Source organism: Etheostoma spectabile, chromosome 6 (assembly GCF_008692095.1).
Source record: "Etheostoma spectabile isolate EspeVRDwgs_2016 chromosome 6, UIUC_Espe_1.0, whole genome shotgun sequence".
Taxonomy (NCBI): Eukaryota; Metazoa; Chordata; class Actinopteri; order Perciformes; family Percidae; genus Etheostoma; species Etheostoma spectabile.
Window position 1 is genome coordinate 1,653,122 of NC_045738.1, and position 25,427 is coordinate 1,678,548.

The 25,427-nt window shown below is 38.7% G+C and overlaps 1 protein-coding gene and 1 long non-coding RNA gene across 3 annotated transcripts in view; one reads left to right on the plus strand and one right to left on the minus strand.

Moving 5' to 3' along the window:
- Positions 1–25,427, plus strand: part of LOC116690735 (CUB and sushi domain-containing protein 3) — a 286,959-nt gene that overhangs the window by 46,560 nt on the left and 214,972 nt on the right. For both annotated transcript variants that reach the window (XM_032517890.1, XM_032517891.1), the window contains exons 4-9: positions 1,120–1,314; positions 10,215–10,455; positions 18,831–18,943; positions 21,769–21,846; positions 23,886–23,973; positions 24,844–24,968. In XM_032517890.1, coding sequence (XP_032373781.1) covers positions 1,120–1,314; positions 10,215–10,455; positions 18,831–18,943; positions 21,769–21,846; positions 23,886–23,973; positions 24,844–24,968 — 840 coding nt within the window. The remainder of the gene's footprint in view (positions 1–1,119; positions 1,315–10,214; positions 10,456–18,830; positions 18,944–21,768; positions 21,847–23,885; positions 23,974–24,843; positions 24,969–25,427) is intronic.
- LOC116690760 (uncharacterized) lies at positions 3,617–16,751 on the minus strand. Its single transcript, XR_004332358.1, has 3 exons — positions 16,737–16,751; positions 15,582–15,587; positions 3,617–3,770 (listed from the first exon to the last, which is right to left on the minus strand). It is a non-coding gene; the product is annotated as an uncharacterized LOC116690760 (long non-coding RNA).

Consider the following 25,427-nt stretch of genomic DNA (forward strand, 5'->3'; position numbering starts at 1 on the left):
ATACATTGATCATAAATACTTTGGCTCTGTCAGCGCATGAGCATAATATGATAGCAATTTCTTTGAAATGGCTAACTAGTAGAAGATGCTCGACTGCAATATGCCATCTTCAAAAAGTTGTCTGCCAAGGGATATTAAACAATATGAATACAATTTTGTACAGGTAATATTATTTTTCATAGTTTCATATGCTTGTTGTTACATGCCGTTATTTACCATGTTTGTACCATGATTAATGGAGACATTCAATTTCAAAAATCTTTTAATATACATGCCTACTGTAGATTTTACAATTATAGTTACTATTTTCCAGGGTTAAAAGAAAATGTGTACAGCAAAAATGATTTGTTTTGGAACACAATAGACTTCCGGTAGTAACATAAAAGATGTGTCATGTCAGCAGATGTCATTTGATGACTCATTGACAGTTATCGATGCACAGTAAAATGTGCTAAAAGTTAGATGACCATTCCTATGAAAGCCCACTATTCATGTTAAATGTTGTTGTTTTTTTTGTTGTTTTTTGTGATGAGGAATATGTTTTGACATCTGTCCCTACTATTAAGCAACTTGGCCATTCAGGAGTTTACAGGAAAAATAATTATACTCTGCAGCTGTAGCTTCTTCTTTTAAGGTCCTCTTGCCATTGTTTTTACTACCTTGTTGCTTGCTGTTTTTTTCACATTGTGCCAATGTACCAGTTTTCTCTGCCCCTTATTGCACCTCCCAGTTATATATTTGTTATTTTGTGGACTCTAAATCTAAAGAGATGAGTTAAACACTACTGCGGTACTTCACCACTCACTGAGTAGTGCATTTATATTCTATCCCAAGATAATATTAGCTCTTCAGACATATATAAGCATCTGAGGCATAAATGTCAGATTTGTGCTGAACATTTACCAGCTAGTAACCATGTATAATACTCCTAACGCTTAAGTTGAGGTGACTAACCAGCTCAAATATCACATCTTTTAGGTAGCCAAAACTGTAAAAAATACAACCTAATCACTTTGCTTACATGACTAGAGACAACATTTAGGAAACACTCTGCTAGATATTTTATACAGCAACACAGTGTTATTCTTAACAATACTGTCTTCTCTTTCTATTTCCCAGAGCTGAGAAGCAGCTCATGTGGTAACCCAGGGGTTCCACCCAAAGGCATACTGAATGGAACTCAATTCAACGTAGGTGACAAGATTCGCTACCGGTGCGTCACCGGCTACGTCCTGGACGGACATTCACTCCTCACCTGTGTGACCAACGCAGCTGAGGTGTCAGTGTGGGACTTCCCTGTGCCAATCTGCAGAGGTGAGGATGTTTTATTATTGAAAATGAGTTACTAATGATTTTAACTGAAGGTGATGTAACAATACACCAAACCCATGATTTGGTTCACATCACAAATTTTGACCAACGATTCGATACAAACCTCAATTCTGTCTTTTTTGGGGGGGTTGAGAAAAAGAAGAGATTTTTATTAAATAACATTTGAAAAACCTGTGTACACACCAAAGAACAATATTAACTATGCACATTATAAACATACCTCGGTAAAATACTGAAATAGCCAAAGCTATAACATTTTTCTTTGTAACAAAATACTGTTGAAAAGCAAACTCCATTGTGGAGATGATTTGAGCATGTTGAAAATTCTTCTTCAATCAAGTTCACTTACATTTACAGAATAAATTAAATGGCTACTGTTTTACAGTACTATGAAGAGTCCTAAATTAAACTAAATTTAAATCACCAAATGTGGGGGCAGGCCGACACACAAACGCATAAACACTGGCGCACACACCAGACACTACCTTCTGTTCACTGATAGCTAGCGTTTAACTCGGGTTAACTGACCAGCTAGTAAGAAAGCACAGGAAACGGATTTTCCTGTGCTTTACTCACTCAGTGTCTGCGGACAGCTGTAGGCTTGTACCGGCGTTGATGTTTTGTTCATTGACGGACACACGCAGCCACTTCCCTGAATCCACTTGCGGGACTGACACAAGTCCACAGCGGCCCACGGCGTGTATGTCCGAGCCTATCTCCAGCACCTCCAACAGCAGGTTGTCAGCTGTGTGTCTGCCTGGTATACTCTCCACTCGCCGGTCTGCATCAATATAGTTTCATGTGTCACGTAGCTCTCTACAAGCAGAAAAAAGGAGCTTAAAACGCAACTTGCAATGAGATACTGTCATCTGGACGGCAAGGATAACTCTGGGAGTTTGAAGTGGTGTGTCGTGATTCTGCCTTCTCACTCTGCCACACAGGTTTGTGGATCTTAGTGTCCCATATTGTTACAGCCCTACTGCCAACGTTTACTCCCAGCTCTACAAAGTGACTGTAGGGTACCCTGGAGAATACATGTTATCTTCCCATTTTAGGGTTCCTCTAAGACATTTTCAATGAGCAGGTGATTGGTATGTTTTGACCTCTTGTAGTTTGATTGAATTGCTTTACGTTAATTGCTAAGACATGATTGACTGCTTGATGGCGTGTGATTGGGTGACTGGTGTAGTATTGTCTGGCACAAATCTTTATTAGATCTGTAAATTTGTTTGCACTCTAATGGGCTGGAATGATTTTAATCATGTTGAAGAAGTTGATTAGAGCCTCTATAGCTCAAAAGGTTAATTAAATATTTATTCCAAGTAGAGTAAGAAGCTTAAATACATTAATGCTGTTTGCAGGAGCGGTACATCTAATAGATTGTTGCATTGCCACTTGGGCTGTACTTAAATTGCTGACTCAAGATGAGTACAGTTTTTGGGCACCTCTTCTTAGAATGTTTTTCTGATTTAATGTTTTTCTATATTTGTTGAGCTGTCTCCTTCTGCTGCTTTGCTGATGTCTTAGTCACCTCTACTCTCGGACTGCATAGGCTACAAAGCAAGCAATTAAAAGCTCATCAAGTTTTATTTTTATATAAAAATATTGGGCTGTAAAAAATAAATACACTTTTAGTCCATTGTGGTTACTCACCAACTCCAGAGCCATTGTACATTGTATGGTAGCAACTTGACCATATACCGAAGGAACGTCAGAGAAAAACCGATCTCAGGCCACAGTCTAGAGGACGTGAAATTAAAATGAAATTAGTGAAACTGTGAAAACTGCAATGTCTAAAGTTTTCCCTCTCCTACCACGTTGAATATGCTGAGACAGCTGATACACAAATATGGTAAAAAGCTACATGTGGTGGACATTTTTTAACCAGTACATTTTCTGTATACCTCAGGAAAAGTGACCAAACAATAAAAGGGGTTGTTTTGACTGTTAACCAGATTACAAGTGTGTGTGTGTAAAAGACAAATAATTAATAGCAGTACATTTGTAACCATCCCCTGGTGAAAATGCTCTAAGCGATGGAGGATTTTACAGGTCAAGCCCTTTGAATGCCCGGTTTTGGTGCTGCTGGACCATAACACAGCTTTTGATACAGTGGATCACAACATCTTGCTTGAAAGACTTAAGCATAGGGTTGGGTACCGAAACACGGTTTTTGTTCTGGTTCCTACGCAACCGGTAGGAATCGGACTGGATTAGAACACACAATTTGGTTCCACTTACTGTTGACTAAAATATTTTCCCTCTGTTACTCCGACATGGATGTAAAAATAACACACTTTCTCTGTAGTCTACCGTCATCTGGTTGCCGTAAATGTAGGCTACTTTTAAAATGCCATATTTTCTCTCTGGGTTCACCAAAATGGATGTAAAAGCATATTAACCATTCACTGCACGTGATAGCTAGTAAACATATTACACTTGCAACTGGCAACATACTTATTATATATTTAAGTACTTTAAATTGTTAATATATTGTTAAATTTAAATAATTTTCACAATTTGGCCGATGTTTTTCTGTTGTGTTGCATTGATTTTCCCTCTTTATTTACGCAGATGGATTTTTATAATTTTCTATATTTAAAGGAAAAGCAAGAAATGCCAACATGTCTTAATTTAATAAATTAATACATTTTGATGCTGGTGGACTACTAGGTGTAGAGTGCAAACTCATCCGAAGAGAGTATATACTAAGAGTTAAAGATAGCCCCTCTCATTTCAATAAACAATCCTACAAATTCCCAGAGCTAGCAACGCATATTTGCTCATGCCAATTCATTCTACAGTGCAAGGCACAGCAAAAAGAAAATGGCACAGCAAATGTTTGAGAAATGGCAATCTTTGAGGAAACAAAAAGCTGCAGATGGAGGGTTCCTTTCCATTTTAAGGATGGTGTTAGCCTCTATTGCCACAGGCCAGAAATCACTCCTTTTCAGGCTTGGGCACTGCTTGAGCCACACTCTCTCTCTTGACTAAATCTAGCCCAGCTCCTATATGTGGGCAGATGGTCTTTTGATCTTATTTCCTCAGAGATTCTGCCCTTTCTGCTCATCAATTGTTTCATACAAAACTAACAGCCGCACAAAATCTCTCCCCTCTCCACCTTTTACCCCCCACCGTCTCCCAACACCATCAGTCTCTTAACCAGTCACCTGCCCTTTGTTACTATCTGTCTCTCTTTTATATTTATCCAAGTTCCCTTCTCCATCCTCATCCAACTTCCAAAGTCTGGCTGACAGAAAGACCGAGGGAAAGAGGAAAGGGAAAAGTGCAAGGAGACATACAATATAATATTTCACTACAAATGCTGTGTTTAAAGCAGGATAATGAAGTGATAGAACCCAGATTTGACCAATATTAAACCTCATCACTAAACTGTGGAATTATCAGATATACACACAGTGTATCTGGTGGACAGAGTTATCAACTTTGATTCAATTAAAAGTGGCATTTGTAAGTTTTTACCGTGAAGGCACAATGTGGAAGTCCGTATGGAGGAAGTGGTGTAATTTAGTATTTGATTTCCTTAGTTTGACTCATTATGAAACAACCTACACACAACCATCATGCTTATGTATCTGTTAATGAGAAAATCAAAATGTGTGTCTTAAATGGATTTGAGTGACTGGCAAGGTTTCAAGAATCCCATATTATACTGTAGTTAGTTTGAAGCCATCATAATGTCAGGTATTATCCCGTTTTAGATGAACCATAAACATGTTTATCCTGTGTCACTCTCGCTTTGAAAGGTGACAACACTGTAGAGCTTGAAAGGTTGACAGAAAGACAAAAAACAAGTAAGTCGATATTAATGGAGTTAAAAAGACTGAAAGACTTGCATTCCAAAAAACAGACGTTATTAACTCAAAGCAGAAAGGCAGTGAAATGGAGAATTAATGGCTATTCTAATCGGGAGTTGCTACTGCCCGTCCCAGGTGCCCATTTGATTCCTTCCATCTAAATTTTCTCTGAACATTCATTAAACCAGGCAGCGAGACAGCAAACAGGGACAGTGTGGTAAAATGTGAATATGGTCTATTGATACACTGTCATTCTTGCTGCCAGCCCCTGTCCAAAAGAATAAGAGAATTAGGTCACAGAAAAACCTTGCACCTTTAAAACATTTCCATGTCTTAATGTGATTGGACCAAACATGCAGTTCTCTCTGCTAATCACATTGAGAATTCCAAAAATTTAAACTGTACTTACCCATGGCGAGATTTTTCAGTCAAAATGAGAGCCGAGTTCTCCGCCACAGTTAGAATTGATATAATAATATCTTCACCAAACTACTGCCAGAAATGCTTACATCAACTCCATGAGGGCAGTCAACCGTTGTGATAGTGTTTGGATTAGGAATTAGGTTACCAACTTGATCCTGATACTTGATATTCAATATTCATTGATTTAAAAAGACTGATATGAGAAGCATTTTTTATAGAACAAAATGACATACTGTATATCCCTTGCCCATATGTAACATTGTGATTGTGTGGTGCCATAATGTTCATTGAATCATCCTGTTTTATTATTAATTTAAAAACTTGAAATTACAGAGAGATAGTCATCTTAATAAAATGACTCCCAGCAATATGCATGATACATATTGAATTGCATCTCTGCAACCATTTATCCTCTTTTTCCTGCTTCTCAACCCTGTCAATGTTTAACATGACTTGCAGCTGAGCAAACGAGGGATTTACAATAGACATAGTCACTACTTTGCATTAATACAGGGATTATTACAAAGGAAAAACCTAAGGTGTATACATGAGTTCCTTCCTTCTATCCTTGGGTGAATATTTCTAAGTAGAAAGACAAGTGTTGTATATCTGATGAAAGTCAAGGGGAGAGAGGCTTAATCCCTCCTCAAGTAGCATTAGATTGCTGATGCTGGGGATGTAAATGAGCTCAGCTAAAGCAGTCCTAATCCTCACCACCATCTTTTCTCTTTTTTTTCACACTGCCACCGTTTTTAAAAGAGACAGATCCTCCTTCGTCTTTAAATCCAGAGCATGCTCTAATGATTTGCTCGGGAACACGTTGCCCAGGACTCTGTGTCTTTTATGTCACCAAACCTCGTTGGCACACTATACCTTAAATGCTGCCTTGCAGCCCAATGAAATGCTGCCTGTGAATATATGGAACCTGAAAGGCATTATCCAGTGGAAGCAATTTTAAAATTATCAAGCAGCAAAGCTTTTTTTGAGCCTGAGACAGCAGTTTGCCGATTCATGATTTACACTACCATGCATGGATGCTTCTCAAAGACACGGCTAAGAAACCTGTCGTAGCACTTCTGTACAATAATGAAGTACTCCCAAGCATCCTCCAAATTTCCCTGTGCTATTTAATTGGCTACTGTAGACAATAAGTTATAAGTGAGGTATCATTAAACCTGGTTGTGGAAATCTATCCAGTGCCCTTTTGAGGAAGCCCTGTGCTGCAATATTGGTAATTAATCCATAGCACACAAACCAATGAAAAGCTTTTTTCATTAAACTAAAAAGTCTCTTTAAAGTTGCTTGCAGACAATGGGCAGGTACCATCGCCATATTTACTATTTCCACGCTACATACCTAACCTTCTTTACTTCTCACTCACACTCTTGCACTTGGCTTTTCTGCTGACACCACCTGTATTGAATGATGTTCAACAATCATCAGAGAGCAAGTCTGTTATCATGGAAACCACTTCAGAGGAAACTATAAAGGAGCTATTTTTTATTTGTTCCAGCATCCTATTCTGGTGTAGAAATATCTGCGGAACAAAATGGGCTTTCATTTTTGTTTACGGTTTATGGGAGAGTCTAGTCATTGTCTCTTTCTTTTCTATGATAATGCCAGTGGTATCATTTGTGGCAACATTCACGCCTTCCAGTCAAAACCCAGAACATAAACTGTGTTGGATGGCTGCATGTGGTTTCTGCTCACTGTCTGCATGCACCTCACTACCTAACTTAATTTATAGTTATCTACAGTACAGAGTCTTACTGCTATGTTATTTGATTGATTTTATCAAGTTTCTTTGTACAATGTCCTATGGCACTAGCAGATGCCCTGCAGATTCTCTGATAAATATTATAGTTCTATTCCTTCAACTAATAATAATAATAATAATAATAATAATAATAATACAAGTAAAGGGACCGATGTAAACGTGCCTTTTTGGAAAGGGTAGATTGCTTGGCCGGTGGTATTGGTAGTATTATACACTAGACACTGCACGTCCTTGGGTCCTGAACAATACACCTGCCAAGACATAGTTGTCCCCTAGAAATGCTAAAGTATATGCATCATTTGCTAATATTCATGTTTAAAAAAATAAATTAAAAAAACTCTTCATTGCTAGATGTTTTAATGTGTAAATTGTAACGTTTAAGTAACTCATTTACGAAAAATGTTTTATGACATTACATTTCATTTTCTAATAAATTCACTTTGACTGGGGGAATTGTTTGGTTATCTCTTTAGCTGCAAAAGTGGAGAAGTCTTGGGGAAAGCAAAGCGGAAGAATGAAGCCAAAAATTATTTTTAGCTTGAAGATGCTGTAAAACGTATTATTATGAATAACGGATTGGTGATTCCATCATGATACTGTGTGATAGGAGCACCTACTGATAACCAGCTTTAACCCTCACCAAAATTGTGATACTTGTTGAATTGTAAATGGTTAAATTCAAAATCGACTATATTGAAAAACTTACGATATAGTCATGACTGTTTGATTTATAAGCTGGGATGCCATTTTAAGACTTTTTTTATAAAAAAGATTATTGGCATTTTAGGCCTCTATTTAATAGGACAGCTTAGACATGAAGGGGGAGAAAGAGGGGGAATGAGATGCAGCAAAGGGACACAGGTCCTCTACATGAGGCCCACGCTCTACCAGGTGAGCTATCCAGACACCAAAGCAACTCATTTGATTTATTTTTAAACTTAAGGTCTGAATTCTGGTCTTATGACCGCATCAGTAGAGAGTGTAGAGTTGGTGAGGGGTGATATACCATCTGAATGAGTTGGACTAGCTTAGGACAAGTATGTGATGATCTGAGACAGATTACATTTGCAGTCGTTTAGAGGAGTCACTAATATATTTGGGTGGGTGTGAACTGCAAAGATGTGTTTTAAGCTTGCCTGTAGAAGTTTTCTGACATTACTCAGACATTTTATTTTTCCTTTTCCTTCCCTTTTGCTCCTTCTCTGTTTATCTGTCTCTTGCAAAAATTCTAATCTTACTTTATTTTTCACTCTTTATTTTCTCTCCACTTGTCTTTTTCCAGTTCAACTCCAGTCCTCCCTGCATCTCTGATTATCTAACACTTCTTCATCACGTCTTTCTCGCTCTTTTTGTCTTGACAGCCATTAGGGCCCTTTACGCTGCCCCCCTGTTTGTCATCAATGTTAAAAAGTAATATGGCTCCTTTGGTCAGACTTGCAGCACTTTAATAATATCAGTTTAATTTTAGCCCATAGCCAATTACTCAAAAAATCTGCTGGGCTCTCGTTGGAATGTTGTCTTAAATACATTGAGGGGATATACAATTTGTCATTCATGGGAAGTGTCATAAGGTGGAGATGGCGATCCAAACCAAAAACAAATCATTATGACTTCACAGGCTTTTGTTGTTACAAGGCTGCAGCTATTCAACAAACGATAGACTGCCCTTGGTGTAGTGTGCAAATGAGTCAGCCCTTGATGTGAATCATATATGATCCTTTTCTGCCCTTCCTATGAATACTTTGATCAATTGCTGTGCTTCAGTTAATGTGTCAAAGGACATGGATCAAGCTAACTAGTAGTTCCTGCTCTCCCATCTTCTCCCCTTTTTTCTTTATCTTCTTTTGAATTTCATACACCCGCTTCTTGTTCCTTGACCAATCGTGTAATGCAGCATACAGGAATTTTCTAAGGCTGGCAGCTCTGACAGCCCTGAGTGGAGCACTGAGCCATCAAAGGTTTCAGCTAGCACAGCTGAGTGTCACATATTAGTCTTAAATGATGTGAAAACTGTGAAAGCCCTGCCATCATTAGAATTCTTAAGGGAGAAAAAACGGATACAGGGGTAGAGTGGCGGGTGGTGAGTAATAGTAGAAAGATCTGAGAGGGCTCGGAGGAAAGGAATGGAGAGAGTGAGGTGGAGAGATGTAAGAAGGGGTGGGGGAGAGAAGGGAAAAGGGACGTGGAGTGAAAGAGCAAGCCACTGTTATGGTAGAGTGCATTAACATTCAACTGACGTACCGTGCTTCCCACATTGGAGAAAAAATAAACAATTTCACAGCATTACAAGCCCTGTTTATCACTATTTGTTTGTTTCCTGAAACATGAGTGGGCTTGGAAGACACATTGATGAATTACTGACTCTTGGATGGAGGGTGGAGACAAGAAAGAGAGAGAAAAAGCACAAAATATATATTTAGGACTTTTCCTCCTACCAACTGCACCAAAGGAAATTCAATTGTGACAGAATTAGCACACCACTAATTGTTAAATAGTTCTGCCCATTGTCAGAATACCACACTGTTGCCAGTGTGAAGACAACAATTGCAACCTTTTTAATCTCATGTTTTATATTGTTAGCATAATTGTTGTTGAATTAGCTGTATAAATGGGACTCAACAAACTGGATGTGTGAAAAACAAATGAAATAGTTTGTCTAAATGGCTTGTGTAGCTCTAACATTAGCTTCCACATCGGTCTTTCTCTAGTTTGCATGTATCTGAGGGGACAGGTGCAAATGTTTTATGCTTGAAGCCTCTTTTTTCCATTTTGAACTTTGAGTAAAAGCTCTGAAATAACCCAGAGACCATGTGTCTTTTCTCCCCTCACCCTCCCCACCCTGCTATCTCTTTGGTAACTGACAGCGGAAGACACGTGCGGTGGCACCCTAAGGGGCTCCAGTGGGCTCATCTCCAGCTTTGATTTCCCCAGTGGTGACTCCCCTGGCGCTGGTGGAGGTGCTGGAGGCCTGGGCAGCAGTGGGGAGTGTAAATGGACCATCCTGGCAGATCCGGGGGATACCATCTCCCTGGTTTTCACTGAATTTCAAATGGAGGAGAAGTCTGATTATTTGGAAGTAGAGGGATCTGAACCAACAACCATTTGGTGAGTTGATCTGTCACGAGTAGTGATGGTGTGTTTTGCTTGTATTTCATCAGATGAAAAGTGTGTGTGTGTGTGTGTGTGTGTGTGTGTGTGTGTGTGTGTGTGTGTGTGTGTGTGTGTGTGTGTGTGTGTGTGTGTGTGTGTGTGTGTGTGTGTGTGCACACAGAATGGTGAGATTTGGTTAAAGTGAAGATCAAGCGTTGCATTAGTTAGTAGAGAGATAACATGTACTAAATTCTCTCAAGAGAAGAATTTTTAGTGCTGTAGTAAAACTGAAATCATGGCCTATGTTCTGTTAGAAAACAGTGCTGCCAAATCGAATGTAGGCCCTAAAGTACATTTTAAAATCCAGGGTTGCTATCACTTTTATCACAATTAGTGTATTTCGTAAGTATGAAGTCAGTTGATTGACAAATTAAAGTTCCAATAAAGTAAGTAGTAAAGTTATATTTATTTCTTTGGCCCAATATTACAAACAATGCTTCAATGGGTTTTACAGGCCCACTGCTGCACTTCCAAACCCGGACCAAACTTCAAATATAAGGAAAAATTCCGTATGCATATAGAAAATAACAGAAATACAAAGAGAAATCCCCCATCACTTTAATGGCTGGGGGTGCAATAAAAGAGCTGTAGGTTTGAAAAAGGCAATTACAAAAATGAACAGTATGGTGTAGTACAGTAGTTAGTACAATTAACTATATCAATGGGATTACAGTATAATCCAATAATAAGATTACATTATGTTCAGTAATATTAATTTACCTATCTAGTAATTACCGTGCCCTATAGAGACTGGACTACTGTGTATTTAATCATTACAAAAACAAAAGGTTACGGGCACTTATAGAGAGAATTAAGTTTTGACAGATTGAACGAGAGCTACTGTGTCAGCAGCTCTAAATCTCTTCCAAAGAGATGTGGGGTCTTGGTAAAACAAGGCTGTATTGCCTTAGGATTTTGTCTTGGTTCTTGGTATAACAAGGAGGCCTGCTTGGTGTGTGATCTTGAAGCATGCAAAGAACAAAGGTTCTTAGTGTATGGTTGAGCATGTAATGTTTTATAAGAGCAGCACTCTAAAATCAGCCTCATGTATTGGAAACTTAAGGAAAAAAACAGCTGACTGGCATGAAAATGTACCTTTTTGTTAATGAATTTTCATGGACAGTTGTGTGCAAAAAGTGTTAAATATGCCTTGTCGCTCTGGTTGAATTAAATAAATTCAAAGAGAGGACACATGGTTCCCTGCTTTACAATTCAAAGTGCACATGAATTACAAATCTTCAACAGAATTTAGTTTGAAAAGCAGCCTTTAGACACTGGTTTATGGCTTTCTGTTTTGGCTCTATGTAGAAGTAACTCCAAAGTGAAACAAGGAAATATGAAATAGGTTTGACCCCCAACCTTGAGGCTGGGATTATCCATCTCTTCCACGTCCTGAGTGAATGGGAGCATTTGCCAGGTTTATGTGATCCTGCCGGGCATTAATTATAATTGGCTGAAAGAAGCTCTAATCAATCACTGAGCTACAAGCTTTGTTGTCCCTGAGAATTGTCATCCAGAGTCAGAAGGAGAGAGAGAGGCAGACACTGTCATTGAGAGGCGGAGAGAGTCAAAAGGAGAGGCGCTCTGAGTGTGGTGATGACTGCTAAGTATTGTATGTTGACGAATCTTAAGAGAGTTTGACAGGAAGCTGATATGGGATGACACTGATGTGTTATGACAGACCATCAGGTAACCCTCTTCTCTTAGGTATAAAAGCTCCAAATTGAACTCTTTCACTGACAGAAATGCCTTTCAGAGCCCCAGTGGCAAATGCTTTGTGTTTTATTGTGTCTCCTGCTTTTCAGAATTAAAGAAAAATGGCTAAAAGTGGTTAATTGTTTACAAACATTTTATTGCTACTCCTTTTTATTATTAATTAATGCTCTGGTCATGATCTCTTCACACGTTGAAGATACTTCTGCAACCGACATCTCATGTTCACATTAAACCTAGGGACAAAAAACAAGATATACTTGACAGTTTACTTCCTAGGGTCTTCAAAATAAAACCATCTACAAACGTATTTCAATTTAAACATTTTTTTTTTTAAACATACCATAGTAGAGGATTTTTTTTCCATTGGCAGTAGTAGTAGTCTTATAGTGCATTTTAGTGATTCTATTATCACAGCTATAACATTATAATCAAATTAGTTAATACCATGAATGGATTACCTTAAACCAAAATAAACTGTATGCTGGGAAATGACATCAAAACACAAATGTTGAGTTTTTCGAAAAATGTCTCTTGTCTTTCAATATTTATGGCATCTAACATGCTATACATATTACATACATTCAGAGAATACTTTGTCACTTTAGTCTATAACAGGGTTTTATTATACGGTCTATTCATTAACGGGATATGTCACCGTTGAAAGACCTTTTTAAGTTGGGTCACTTATGTAGTAGAAATGTGAATTTTTTTAGAAATTGGTGCCTTCTAGGCTGAGAACAGCCAGAAAATGTGTTTTTGGCTCATGTGAATGAAAGACACCAAATTCCAGAATGCACTTGAGTCGCTGCTCTGCGAGTCCACTCCCAAGCCACACCTACCATATACTGACATAGACAGTGAGGTATTCAACTCAACTCAAGTGTGTTTTTATTGTCATTTCAACCATATACGTACACAAAATAACGTTTCATTGTGGCTCAAGTGGTGTTACACATCTAAAATATATAAAAAACGACATTATAAAAAAACAACATACGAAACGGGCTACATTTAGTGCAGACATATTATAGGGTACAGTAGCATTAGCGCATGGTGGGCTGTAAACACAAAGTATAAAAACAGCCGTGAATTTGCATGGAATGTAGAATGGTCAACATTTAAAAGTCACAAAGTCCACCAGCGGTTAGCAGCAGTTGAATAAAAGTACCCCATTTCTGCACCAGTCCAACACAGTCCACCTCCACGAGTCTTACCCGACAGAGCAGCATCTGTCAGAAGGCTAGCAGGCCTGGTAGCTAGATAGCTGACACAGTTGCTATGTTTCCACAAAAACAAAAACACAGCAGTCTCTAAACTGGCTTTGGGAGTTTCGTTGAAGTTTGATGTCGTCCAGTTTGTTGTCTGTTGAAAGCAGGACGGATCGGACAGCTGGCCGTCTAGTGTAGCTCAACTCCAAGATGACTGACACATGACTCGCTTCAGTTCGCTTCGGGTAAAAAGTCCAACCCCCTATGGGCGGGTTGAAAACGTGCGGAACTAGCTGGCTTGTAGTCCACAGCCTCTGGGCAAAAATGCCTCCAATGATGCTAAATGACAATTTTTGCGTCCTCAGAAGCTGTTTTCCAGATCCACAATACAGAGAAATCTAGTTTTAGGTTGACATTAGGGAGGGAAGCGCGGCCATTCAAAAATACTACCAAGTTTCTACTGATACAAAGCTTAATAACAATCTGTGAAGTATCCCTTTAACTTTTTTTACGGTCCCAGCAATTACAAAGATGTCAGGAAAAATTACATTATGCCATACTTTTTCCTGTGACCCTGTCTGCCATCAGGGAATATTTTCATGAGCCATCTTCACATATGAACTCCGGACAACATCATAGCAGAGTTTCCTTTTCACACCAGTAGCACACAATGGGATATTGTCCATGTCCGATGTGTTCTCACTTACTGAAAATAATTAATTTCGGTTAAGATTAAGGGTGGCGCCTGGGTAGAGCGTGCAGGAGGCAGGACATGACACAGATTATGACTACGGCGTCCTAACCCCGAAGAGTGAACTGACATCTTCACTTAAGTTGTTTGCAGTCCAATGTCCAAGGAGAGGATAAAACAAGACACATACTGTGTTTAATTATCAGGCAAAGCAGTTTAACAAGCAGCACCTTCATTAGTGTGAGTTGTTACATGTGTGTGGTGAGCGGTCACAATGCATTACTTTGACACTCCAAAAAGATGTTATTGTATGTCACCAATGTAAGAGGCTGTCAGGCCAAGTTCTTGTTTTAAGCCCAGCAATCCAAGTAGGACTGAGTGAGCTTGAGTGCAGTGGGGCTAGAATTTAGAGAGATGACTTCAACTCGTCCAGATAAACAAACAGACAAGCAAACAAACACATTTCAGGGCAAGCAATTCTCGCATGCCCATAAAATTCATTGCTCTTGCTCCCTCTCTTTTTATGAGTGTCTCCGACTGTGTACAAGGCCATTGGACAGCTACACTTTCAAGCATCCTAACATATAGCACCAGCTGCAGGCGGAGACAAGCAAACTGTCAATGTGCCCTCGTGGTTTAGAGCTGCTTAACAATGATTGACAGCCCGGAACCTCAACGTTAGCAAAATTTAACATCTCCTCTTGGCCCTTTCCAGGCAAATAGATTTAAAAGCGTTACCCAACTTAACTTGTTATCGTCTCTCATCCTGTGGTATTACAGATGTATCAGGTAATACACAAGTAAAAATTCTAATGCAGAAATGTGCAAATTAAGGATACAGTGATCCCCGGAGAATACAAATTGCAGATAATTTGCAAGAGTTAATAATTGAGATCAGTGCATGTATTTCACATACATGTAATTACTGAAGGTATTTAAATATTCTTTTAATTTTAACATATGTAATAGTTGCAAAATAGAAATGTAGGAACATTTTGAACTGCCTATTTTATTCAGCCATTTTCCTGAAAGTGGATGATAGATGATACTGAAATCAATTCTTAAAAGTTGAAACTACTTAAATTATAAGACTGTAGGGCAAGAAATATGTTTTTCTGACACCTCTTAGAAGTTTTTATCGTTATATCAATTGAAGATTTCTTCAGATCTCTGCAAATAAGTTTATTGATCCAATTGTTGTCATGCTGGAGAAGGTTGGCGTGAGTCTACACATCAATCACTGTGAAAATAGACAAGAAATCTCAGTTTCCTTTTACAAAAGCCAACATTGGAGTCTGGCTCGACCAAGGAAAACAGTTCTTTGTTATTCTTCTGACCTTTAATGTGATTCTACAGCCCTGTTCACAAAGGGCAAAAACAACAAGCTGTAGATTACACGTCACTCATTATTTCAAATAAGGACACAGAACAAAAAACCTGAAAGGGTTTGCGAATATTAGATACACTTTTTGCTTATATACTTTGTAATTTTTCAGAAAATGTGTCTTATGCCTTTCTCTCCAAGTACACCTTATTTTCTACCTTTCTGTTATTCAGTTTATTTGTAGATGTTTCTAAATATGAACTGTAACGTTGACTCTGTATGGTATTAACATAATAAGAAAGCCGGGGCTTTTGGAATACAATACTGTTTCGCTGAGCAATCTGGCTATAATTTTTTGGTTCACTAAATATGAACAATCCTATTCTAACATAGAGGCTAAATGGTTGTCAGAGGATGATTACAATATTCAAAGCAGGTTGAGAGCAAGAGGTGACCTGCAGCTAAATTACAAACTTTGGTTAAATTACCATGTGTATTAGATCCAATTTCTTCTTCTTGGGATTTATTATTGTTCTTCCTAGGCAAAATATACAAATCAAAATGCCTCAAAAGCTATCTTTTACTGCAGTCAGACTGCAGAGAATGCAATGTTTAATTGAAGGAATGTGAATTGCCAATTGGTCGAGGTATTCCATCAGGGCAATTAATGTACGCAGCAATTGGATATACTGACCAAAGTATACAGCTCCTGAACATCATAGAAAATATTCTTTCAATTACTCCCTCTTGTAAGACATTATAGAATATGTGTAGGAGGAAAAGAAAACTCACTTGGTAGAGCTGCCTGATTATGGAAAAAATAATAATTGTGTTAAATCTTAATTTCAATATTGACCAAAATATCATGAATACTCTATCTTTGGATATAATGGATAGTGTCCAGTGTATAATCTTTTAGTGTCTTTTATCTCAAAAAGTCTTTGGATCAGAATAAAATCTGTTTTACTATTGTTCAGCTTTACATACTCACACATAACGTTACACAGCTAATGAACATTTCCAGATACATAACACAATATGCATCTCACGTCACATTTTCACTCACTATGACCACTACTAACTACTAGCCTACTGTCATTACTAAATGTGCCAAAATATGAACAATAATGTCGCCCTCAGTCGACTTATGCAAAACACAACATCGCAAATTTGTTTTTTTTTAATACTATTTTGATGATTGTTGGATCTGAAATTTAAATCAAAATTCAATTAATTGTACAGCCCAATCTTTTTTGATGAATTTGAATTGATCGCTCATTATCTGGGGTGCACCTACATATAATTTTTCTCTCTGGGAAACTAAGAAGACACCAGAGATTTCAATTTATTTCTCTGGCCTTAAGGCCGCATTTGGCCACAGTACCTGCACATTGGGATTCATTGCGTTGGTATTTTGATGAGATAGCCATGCTCCCTTCAACCCCTCATCAAATCAGGCCCATTTCACTCAGAGAACTTTATGAGAACTCTTTAATGTGTCTCGCAAACCTTTGTCAGAATCTACCAATAGTCCTTGAGACACCGCAAATCAATGCTGTGAATAATGCTAAAATTTTGATGAAATCAAGCACATAAAAATAATCTCTGAAAAGTGTGTGTGTGTGTGTGTGTGTGTGTGTGTGCGCGCGCTGTATGAACAAATAGAGAGACCAAGTGAGTCTGCAGAGACAGTGGCTGTGCATTATGTGAGGAATCCATTTTTTCAATTGGACTTTCTCATTTTTGTCACTCAATATGCACTGGAGGAGATACAAGAAAAAAAAAATAGACAGCACTCGGGTTTTCCACAGAAACAGGCACAGTATTATTAATATATAATAATAAATAATATTAAACAAGGTGGAAATTTTGGATGCAATATTGTTCCAGAACGGACCAACGGGAGACCACTCCCAGAACATATGAAGATATGTGCCTTGTGCTTTCAAAGGACAAAAAATGCATAATGGGCTATGAATTATTTATTTGTGCAGTACATAACTTAAGTATATTAGAAGTAAATAACTAACGAATAGGATTAATGGGCAAAAGACTCTGCCAGGGAACACCGTATGCCTTGAGCGCCAACCTTAACTGAAGGTAAAAGAAAAAAGCGGAACGTGGCAGACTGAATGCATTTGTAAGTCAGAGAATGGTAACAAGACAACCTCACCAAAAATGTCTTTTAGATGATGAACTCCCCTTTGTTCCCATTGTGGGGCTGTTGTCGGCCTCCCACCATTCAGGAGTGCTGCATTATTGAATAATGGGGGAGAAGTGTGCCAGTTACAAGCTACACGGCAGTATGTTTCAGCTAACCTCCAAGTTTTGATAAGACGAGAGATAATGGGGCCAAAGCGGCACTGGCACCATTTATTAGAATCATTGGCAAAAACAACGTCATGGGGTGACCAAGGCCCTGTCATAGCACTTTCCAAGGTACGCCAGCAAACAGTCACATCTGGATTAAGGAGGGGTCTTAACACAATGAACCAGAAATGATCTTTTAAAGTTGGGAACTGAGAGGCCACCATGCTCTTTCCTTTTCTGTAGAGTAGATATCTTACATCACGGCCAATTGTCTTTCCAGATAAATTTAAATACCGCTGATTATTATCATAAAACATTTTTTCTTACTGTATCCCCCTTGTATGGCTCAAGACCTAATGTAATGTTAGCAAGTAATTGCGGCTAAACAGAAACCTTGGTACATGTGGAACTTGGGGTTGAGGTGAAAATGTGGGGTTGGGGTGAAATCTGCAATAGCCACAAAGGGAAATGTCAGCTTCCATAGCTTTATTTTACTTTATTAATTTCTTACTGTGTATTTCTCTCAATCTATGATCTTTGTTTCTCTCATTTTGATTTTGACTGCCTTCCCCTTTGGTGGCTCTGCCAAAGACATTACAAAGGAAAACCAACCTTACTCACTCACTCACTCACTCACTCACTCACTCACTCACTCACTCACTCACTCACTCACTCACAAATGTGTGTGGGCACATGCACACAGACAAAATAATAAGTTAGCAATTGAGCCACTGAGCCGATTTTGGATCCCAGGGCTCAACACCATCACCATGCTCTTTTTCAGCCTGTCCCAAGCTTCTGTTAACTAGAATCTGGTCTTCATTAAGGACACTATTTTTTATACAGGCATGACACACTGTACTGTAGAATTGGATGTAGTATCACCTCTTATTTTTGTGTGTCTTTCCAATTTTTTGTTTTCATTCATGGTTTCTTTCATTTTATTCAATTACCTCCCCCCCCCCCCTTTTTTTTAGGTGATTATGGCAACAAAGATGCTAGGGACAAGAAACCTATGTAGTTGACTTAAAGTTAAAACAGATGACATGTATTTATTTGATATGTGACTCTTTACACTCAGGATGACTGGAATGAATATTCCAGCACCCATCATCAGCAACAAAAACTGGCTGCGGCTGCATTTTGTGACAGAGAGCAACCACCGCCACAAAGGCTTCAGGGCTCAGTATCAAGGTAAGACATGAATACTTCATTTGCACATTGTAATAGAGGGCCCATACTTGAACGAAAAGGGATCATCGTTTTGAAAACACGTTGTAATCACAAAACATGTTTTTGATCGTTAACTGAATATTAAACAGTTTGATTAATACCCCGTCTGCGGAGGGCATTCGGCCCTTTTGTGCTTCATAGGGGCCATGTTAACCATATATTTGAGAGATAAATACTGTATATACTTTTCCCGTTATCAAACTAAAAAAAATCTGTTTTCCTGACATTGTTCTCTGGCATGACTTTAAATTGACAGTATGTGCAGCATGTACTACAGTGGTGTGAAAAAGTGTTTGCCAGCTTACTCATTTCCTGTTCCTTTGCATGTTTGTCACACTTAAGTGTGTTGGAACATCAAACCAATCTAAACAATAGTCAAGGACAAAACAAGTAACACACAAATGCAATTTGTAAATGGAGGGTGTTTATATAAAGGTGAAAAAAAATCCAAACCATCATGGCCCTGTGTGAAAAAGGGATTGCCCCTAACCTAATAACTGGTTGGGCCACCCTTAGCAGCAACAACTGCAACCAAGCGTTTGCGATAACATGCATGAGGCTTTACAGCGTCCGGAGGAATTTTGGCCGACTCATCTTGCAATTGTCCTAATCAGTTCATTAGAGGGTTTTCGAGCATGAACGGCCTTTTTAAGGTCATACCACAACATCTCAATAGGATTCAGGTCAGGACTTTGGCTAGGCCACTCCAAAGTCTTCATTTTGTTTTTTTCAGCCATTCGGTGGGGACTTGCTGGTGTGGTTTAGGATCATTGCTGCTGCAGAACCCAAGTTCTTTCAGCTTGGTACACGAAAAGATGGCTGGACATTCTCCTCAGGTCTCTTGGTAGACACAGAATTCATAGTTCCTTTTTCACGGCAAGTCTTCCAGGTCCTGAAGCAGCAAAACAGCCCCAGACCATCACACTACCACCACCGTATTTTACTGTTGGTATAATGTTCTTTTTATGAAAGCAGTGTTCCTTCTACGCCAGATATACTTGGACACACACCTTCCAAAGAGTTCCACTTTTGTCTTACGGTCCAGAATGTTGTCCCAAAAGTCTTGGGGATCATCAAGATGTGTTGTGGAGAATTGAGACGAGCTTTGATGTTCTTTTGCTCAGCAGTGGTTTTCTCCTTGGAACTCTGCCATGCAGGCCATTTTTGCCCAGTTCTTCTGATGGTGGAGGCATGAACGCTACCTTAACTGAGGCAAGAGGCCGCAGTTCTTTGGACGTTGTTGTGGGGTCTTTTGTGAACTCTTGGATGAGTCGTCGCTGCGCTCTTGGGGTAATTTTGGGCGGCCGGCCACTCCTGGGAAGGTTCACCACTGTTCCATGTCTTCGTCATTTGTGGATAATGGCTCTCACTGTGGTTTGCTGGATTCCCAAAGCTTTGGAAATGGCTTTATAACCCTTTCCAGACGATAGATCTCAATTACTTCTCTCTCAATTGTTCCGAATTTCTTTGGGCTCGGCATGATGTGTAGCTTTTAAGGATCTTCTGGGGACCTACTGTGTCAAGCAGCTCCTATTAAGTGATGCCTTGATTGTGAACAAGTGTGGCAATAATCAGGCCTTGGTGTGGCTAGAGAAATTGAACTCAGGTGTGGACAACCACAGGATAGTATGTTTTAACAAGGGGGGCAATCACTTTTTCACACAGGGGCATGATGGTTTGGATTTTTTTTCACCTTAATAATAAACCACTCATTTACAAATTGCATTTTGTGTTTACTGTGTGGTCCTTGACTATTGTTTAAATTGGTTTGAGTGTTCCGAAAACTTTAAGGTGTGCCAAACCTGCAAAGGAACAGGAAATAAGGAAGGGGGTAAACACTTTTTCACACCACTGTATACCATAAAGGCCTATCCCCAAGCCAGATATGAAACCTGCAACTTCACCTTAAACAGCTCTATAAAAACTTTCAGTGACATGCATGTGTAAACGCACTGTAAATGAAGACATAAAATCAATTGCATGAAAAATACCAATTCTCATCTATTGCGGAGCATCGTTGTACGGTAGTAAATCAGTTTCTAAATGCATTTGGTATTTATGATGTCAAGGGCAGATATTTTTAAGCACAAACAGTCACTGTGGGGTTTTATCATGCACTGGGCTTTTGAGCTTATAAAAATCCTTATCTGATCAATAAATAGATTCACTTCTTAATTGTGTTTAATAACAGGTTGAATGCACCAGTTGTCACACAGTGCAGTTCAGATGTTCAGATTGTCTGAATATTTTCAGATTCAAATGTGTATTGTTTTTGCTTGATGCATAATTTATTTCTTTTGGCTCTTTTGTTGATACTTTTAAAGGATTACAATTATTTACAGCTTCTTTCATCACCTGTTTTTTTTTGGTGGGAAATCTGGCCCCTGCTGTGTTTAATTAGACTGTCTTAATATGTATCACTGAGGTCTTTGAGCTGCTTATTGATTCTGCGTACTATATCCCCATTAAAAGCTGTAAACATTAAATCTACCTCGAGCAATCAATTTCCATCCTGTGTTTAATATGTCTGAGTTACAGTATATGAACAAGCAAACATGACAAACTAATTTAAGTTTTATAGAATTGCTAGGGCAACCCTTAGGAATGCATCAGAACCGTTGGACTCATTTCTTTTGCAAAAGGATGTACACCAGTAGCAATTACATTTTGATGTTCTTCATAGGACCAAGCATAATCCAGAGAAAGAAACACTTGCACTGTATCTTCTCACATCTAATACTGTAACTTCTTTTATCTAATGAACTCTTTCTGTTGCTCTCGACCAGTGAAAAGCTCTGGAGAGCTTAAATCCAGAGGGGTAAAATTATTACCAGGAAAGGACAACACTAACAAACTGTCTTTGAGTAAGTCTTTTATTTTTCTTATGCAACTGTTTTCATTGTTTGGATTTTTTGTTTATGTAGGTCTTGAGTTCTGGGTCTTTGTTTCTTTCCTGTCTCTTTTTTTTTTGCTGCATCATTTGGTGAAGGAATTAAGCTACAGTACTAGATTTTGCAGAAGTGCAGTCAATTTTCTTTCTGATGAATCATTTCCCCTGCTGTCTCAGACATCCTGTCCCAACACTCTAGATCAGTTATGTATATTGCACAGCCTGGTCTCACTGAAATCCGTGAAATGATCACGAACTGTTAACACTGCATTACGTGGTGGTGGCACCGAATGTGTGAAAAGTCTATGTGGCCACCACAGAATGTGTGAAAAGTCTGTGTGGCCACCATGAAAAACAATGCCAATGTAAAGTCAATGAGAAGATGACTCAGCATTAGGAGCGACTATGGTAGGGAGTAGGATGAAAGCCCGGCAATCGGCGTAAGAATTGCTTGGGGTGGTGGATGGGTCAAACACAGGACTTTCACCCGAGAGACCGGGGATCATGCCCCGGCTTTTTCTAAACCCAACCGCCCCGTTCTTCCCGCGTGTCACGGAACCGTAAGCCCACCCACAACCTTTTCCTTAACTTAGCCGTGTTTATATCTGAATTCTTCCGTGGGCCCATCACAGAATTTTTAGCGATCCGTGGTAATTTCATGGAAGTCATTCGTGGACCAATCACAGAATTTTTTGTAATTCCATGAAACTGCCACAGATTTTGAGTTGAGGGGCCTTGTTCATTTCACAGAATTCTGTGAGATCAGGTTGATATTGCAACAAAATGTTAAATATGATCCATTTCAGTCAGCCAAAAAACCCCTCTGTCTCATTTTGTACTCTTTAGTTCAGTGCACCAGATTGACTTATGTTCATGCACTGTGTGTACACAGCAGTAGTCAAGGTTGAGTGACCACTCACTTGTCAGATGATTTGTGTACACTTCAGACCAAAGTGAATGCCTTCTAATTGCTTGCGGAGCTTTGTCATTAACATAAATCTGGAGCACAATTCCCTCAAACTCCACAGTGTGCTAAACACTTCAATGATAACAGGTTGTAATCTTTATTACCTTATGTGTCATAGATTCAGCATTGCATGGAGACATGAATAATGCAGAGGGCTGTAATCTTTTCTACGAGACAATACTGTATATCATTTAAAAGACTATGAAGAGACCCTTTATATGCCTTGTGGATTCACTGCATATAATTGAACCCATAACTGTATTATAACCCGCAACAATTAACTTTAAAACTAGTGAACTTCATGAAACAAGTCAAAGAAAAGAAGTTTCTTGCGTAAAAATTGATAGGTCTTTGTGAGAGGGTGTGAGGTGACGTTGTATTGCAAATATTACAACAAAACGTAATGATAATTATGATGCTACATATTTTATGAATTTCATTTCCAGGACATGTAGTCTTTGATTTACAGATCATAATGCTTGGGGGGAGATGAGCTTATCAAAAGTCAGGGCACAGAAAGACACTGAACTGTTTTCCTATTCCAAGCCACCTCTCTACATTCCTGCCATAGCGAAGGCTGCACTCTATATGAAAACACATCTACAAGACCTTATCTGGTATACTTAAACTGTTATTATGTATGGAGTCTCACTGAGTGATTATTGTAGCTCCTGCAATTGATAGTTGAAGGTTATTTAATCCTCTTAGTCCCAGATATATTTCCCTATCTTTTGTCTAGCTCAGTTAGGAGAGTTGCATTTAGCCTTGGCACTCACTCTGGTATTGCAAAACACGTATGTATTCACAACAGCGCTGCCAAATAACTGGCGGTTGAAAGTCTGACACTGAGAGATAAGGTCAATTTGTCTAACTACATGATTCAGAAACCAAATTCGTTTACCAAACATAACCACTGAACGTTCAAACAGACATACAAGTTATCTGCTATTCTAATGCTTTTCACTGTAGTGGGCATTTTCTGAAAGGAGCTTTGATAATGACAGTATCTTTCGTACAAGTTCTTGGTCCTTCTCTTTCTCTCTCAGTGAATGAAGGAGGAATCAAACAGGTGTCGAATTATTGCCCCGACCCAGGGGAGCCGGAGAATGGCAAACGGATCGGCTCTGACTTCAGGTGAGTTGGGGCTTCAACAGCTGAAATGACGGTGCTCAGATTTATGTAGAGGAGAGAGGGAGCAGGACAGCACGCCCTTCATCCAATTTCAGTGGACGACATGCAGCAAATTCTACGTCATGCTGTCACATTCCATTAAGGCAACAAAATGTATGTGCATGCAAACCCAGTTTTAATCTTGTTATGACAACCTCCATCTGTTTTGAAGCTTTGTTATATTACTATCACGTATGGAATGTTTGATCTATTAAATAAGTGTTTAAGTCATGGATTAATATAATTCTTGCTAATATTGTTCAGTAGGGATTTTATGATATACCACACCCATTCAGCAAAAAAAACATCTTCACTTTAAGACTATTTGCTTCGACACATAGCAGACATTGATTACATTTTTGTCTGAAACAGGTGGACGTTAAGATTTTGCTACCTGCCACTGTAAAGTTAATTCTCACAACTGAATTAATATTTCTTTGCCCATGTAATCATATACCCCTGTGTGTCTATGATCACTCTCCACTGGACTCTTGTAGCTCTACTTTACAATATAATATATGTCTAGTGTTCACATATGAACATAATAGAGTTCAGTTTGTGTGCAAAAAATGCTCACTGCATAAAGGGCATCATTGTTTTTCTTTTTAACTTAACTCTTTTTAACTTGGGCCCTGTGAGTATCGAGTATTAGGACAATTGATAAATAAATTGATAAATTAATTCATTTATCTACTGAATTTGATATTTTGACGCACAGTGCAAACCTGTAATGAATGACATGAAATAAATAATGAATTGGATATTTCATGAACAGTCATACTTGAGGAATTGATTGCTTTTTCAGACGTTAATGGTGTTTGTTATCTCTCTCAGCATCGGAGCAACTGCTCAATTTACCTGTGATGAAGACCATGTGCTGCAGGGTTCCAAAACGATTACCTGCCAGCGCGTAGCAGAAGTCTTTGCTGCTTGGAGCGACCACAGACCTGTCTGCAAGGGTGAGCAAGGCTTCTGAAGAGTTAATAAAACAGTTTGATTAAGGCAGTGCCTCTGGATATAGGCGCTATGCAGATAGAGGAAAGTTCATTTTTGTTAATTATATATGAGGGCCACTGCTGCAGCACTCTACTTTTTCATTCCAAAATGCTCTGCCTGTTTTGCTATGTTTCATAATACCTGGAGCACCTTTTAGAATTTGATTAATGGAAATGCAGCTAATAGACCTTCACTGTACTTGTGCAAACAATACATTACTATTCTGTCATATTACAATACAGGAGTTATTACTCTGCCTTCTGGGAATATTTATTGTGAATTTAACAGTCCAAGCTTTGACTTTTAGGTTTTGTAGTGATAATTTATACAATGTATACTCTGTCTATCCATGCTGTTTTGAGTGAGATACAGGTTTCTGAATGTCCTCTTTTCAGTTTCTGGGTGAGCTGTTCAAAATCTGC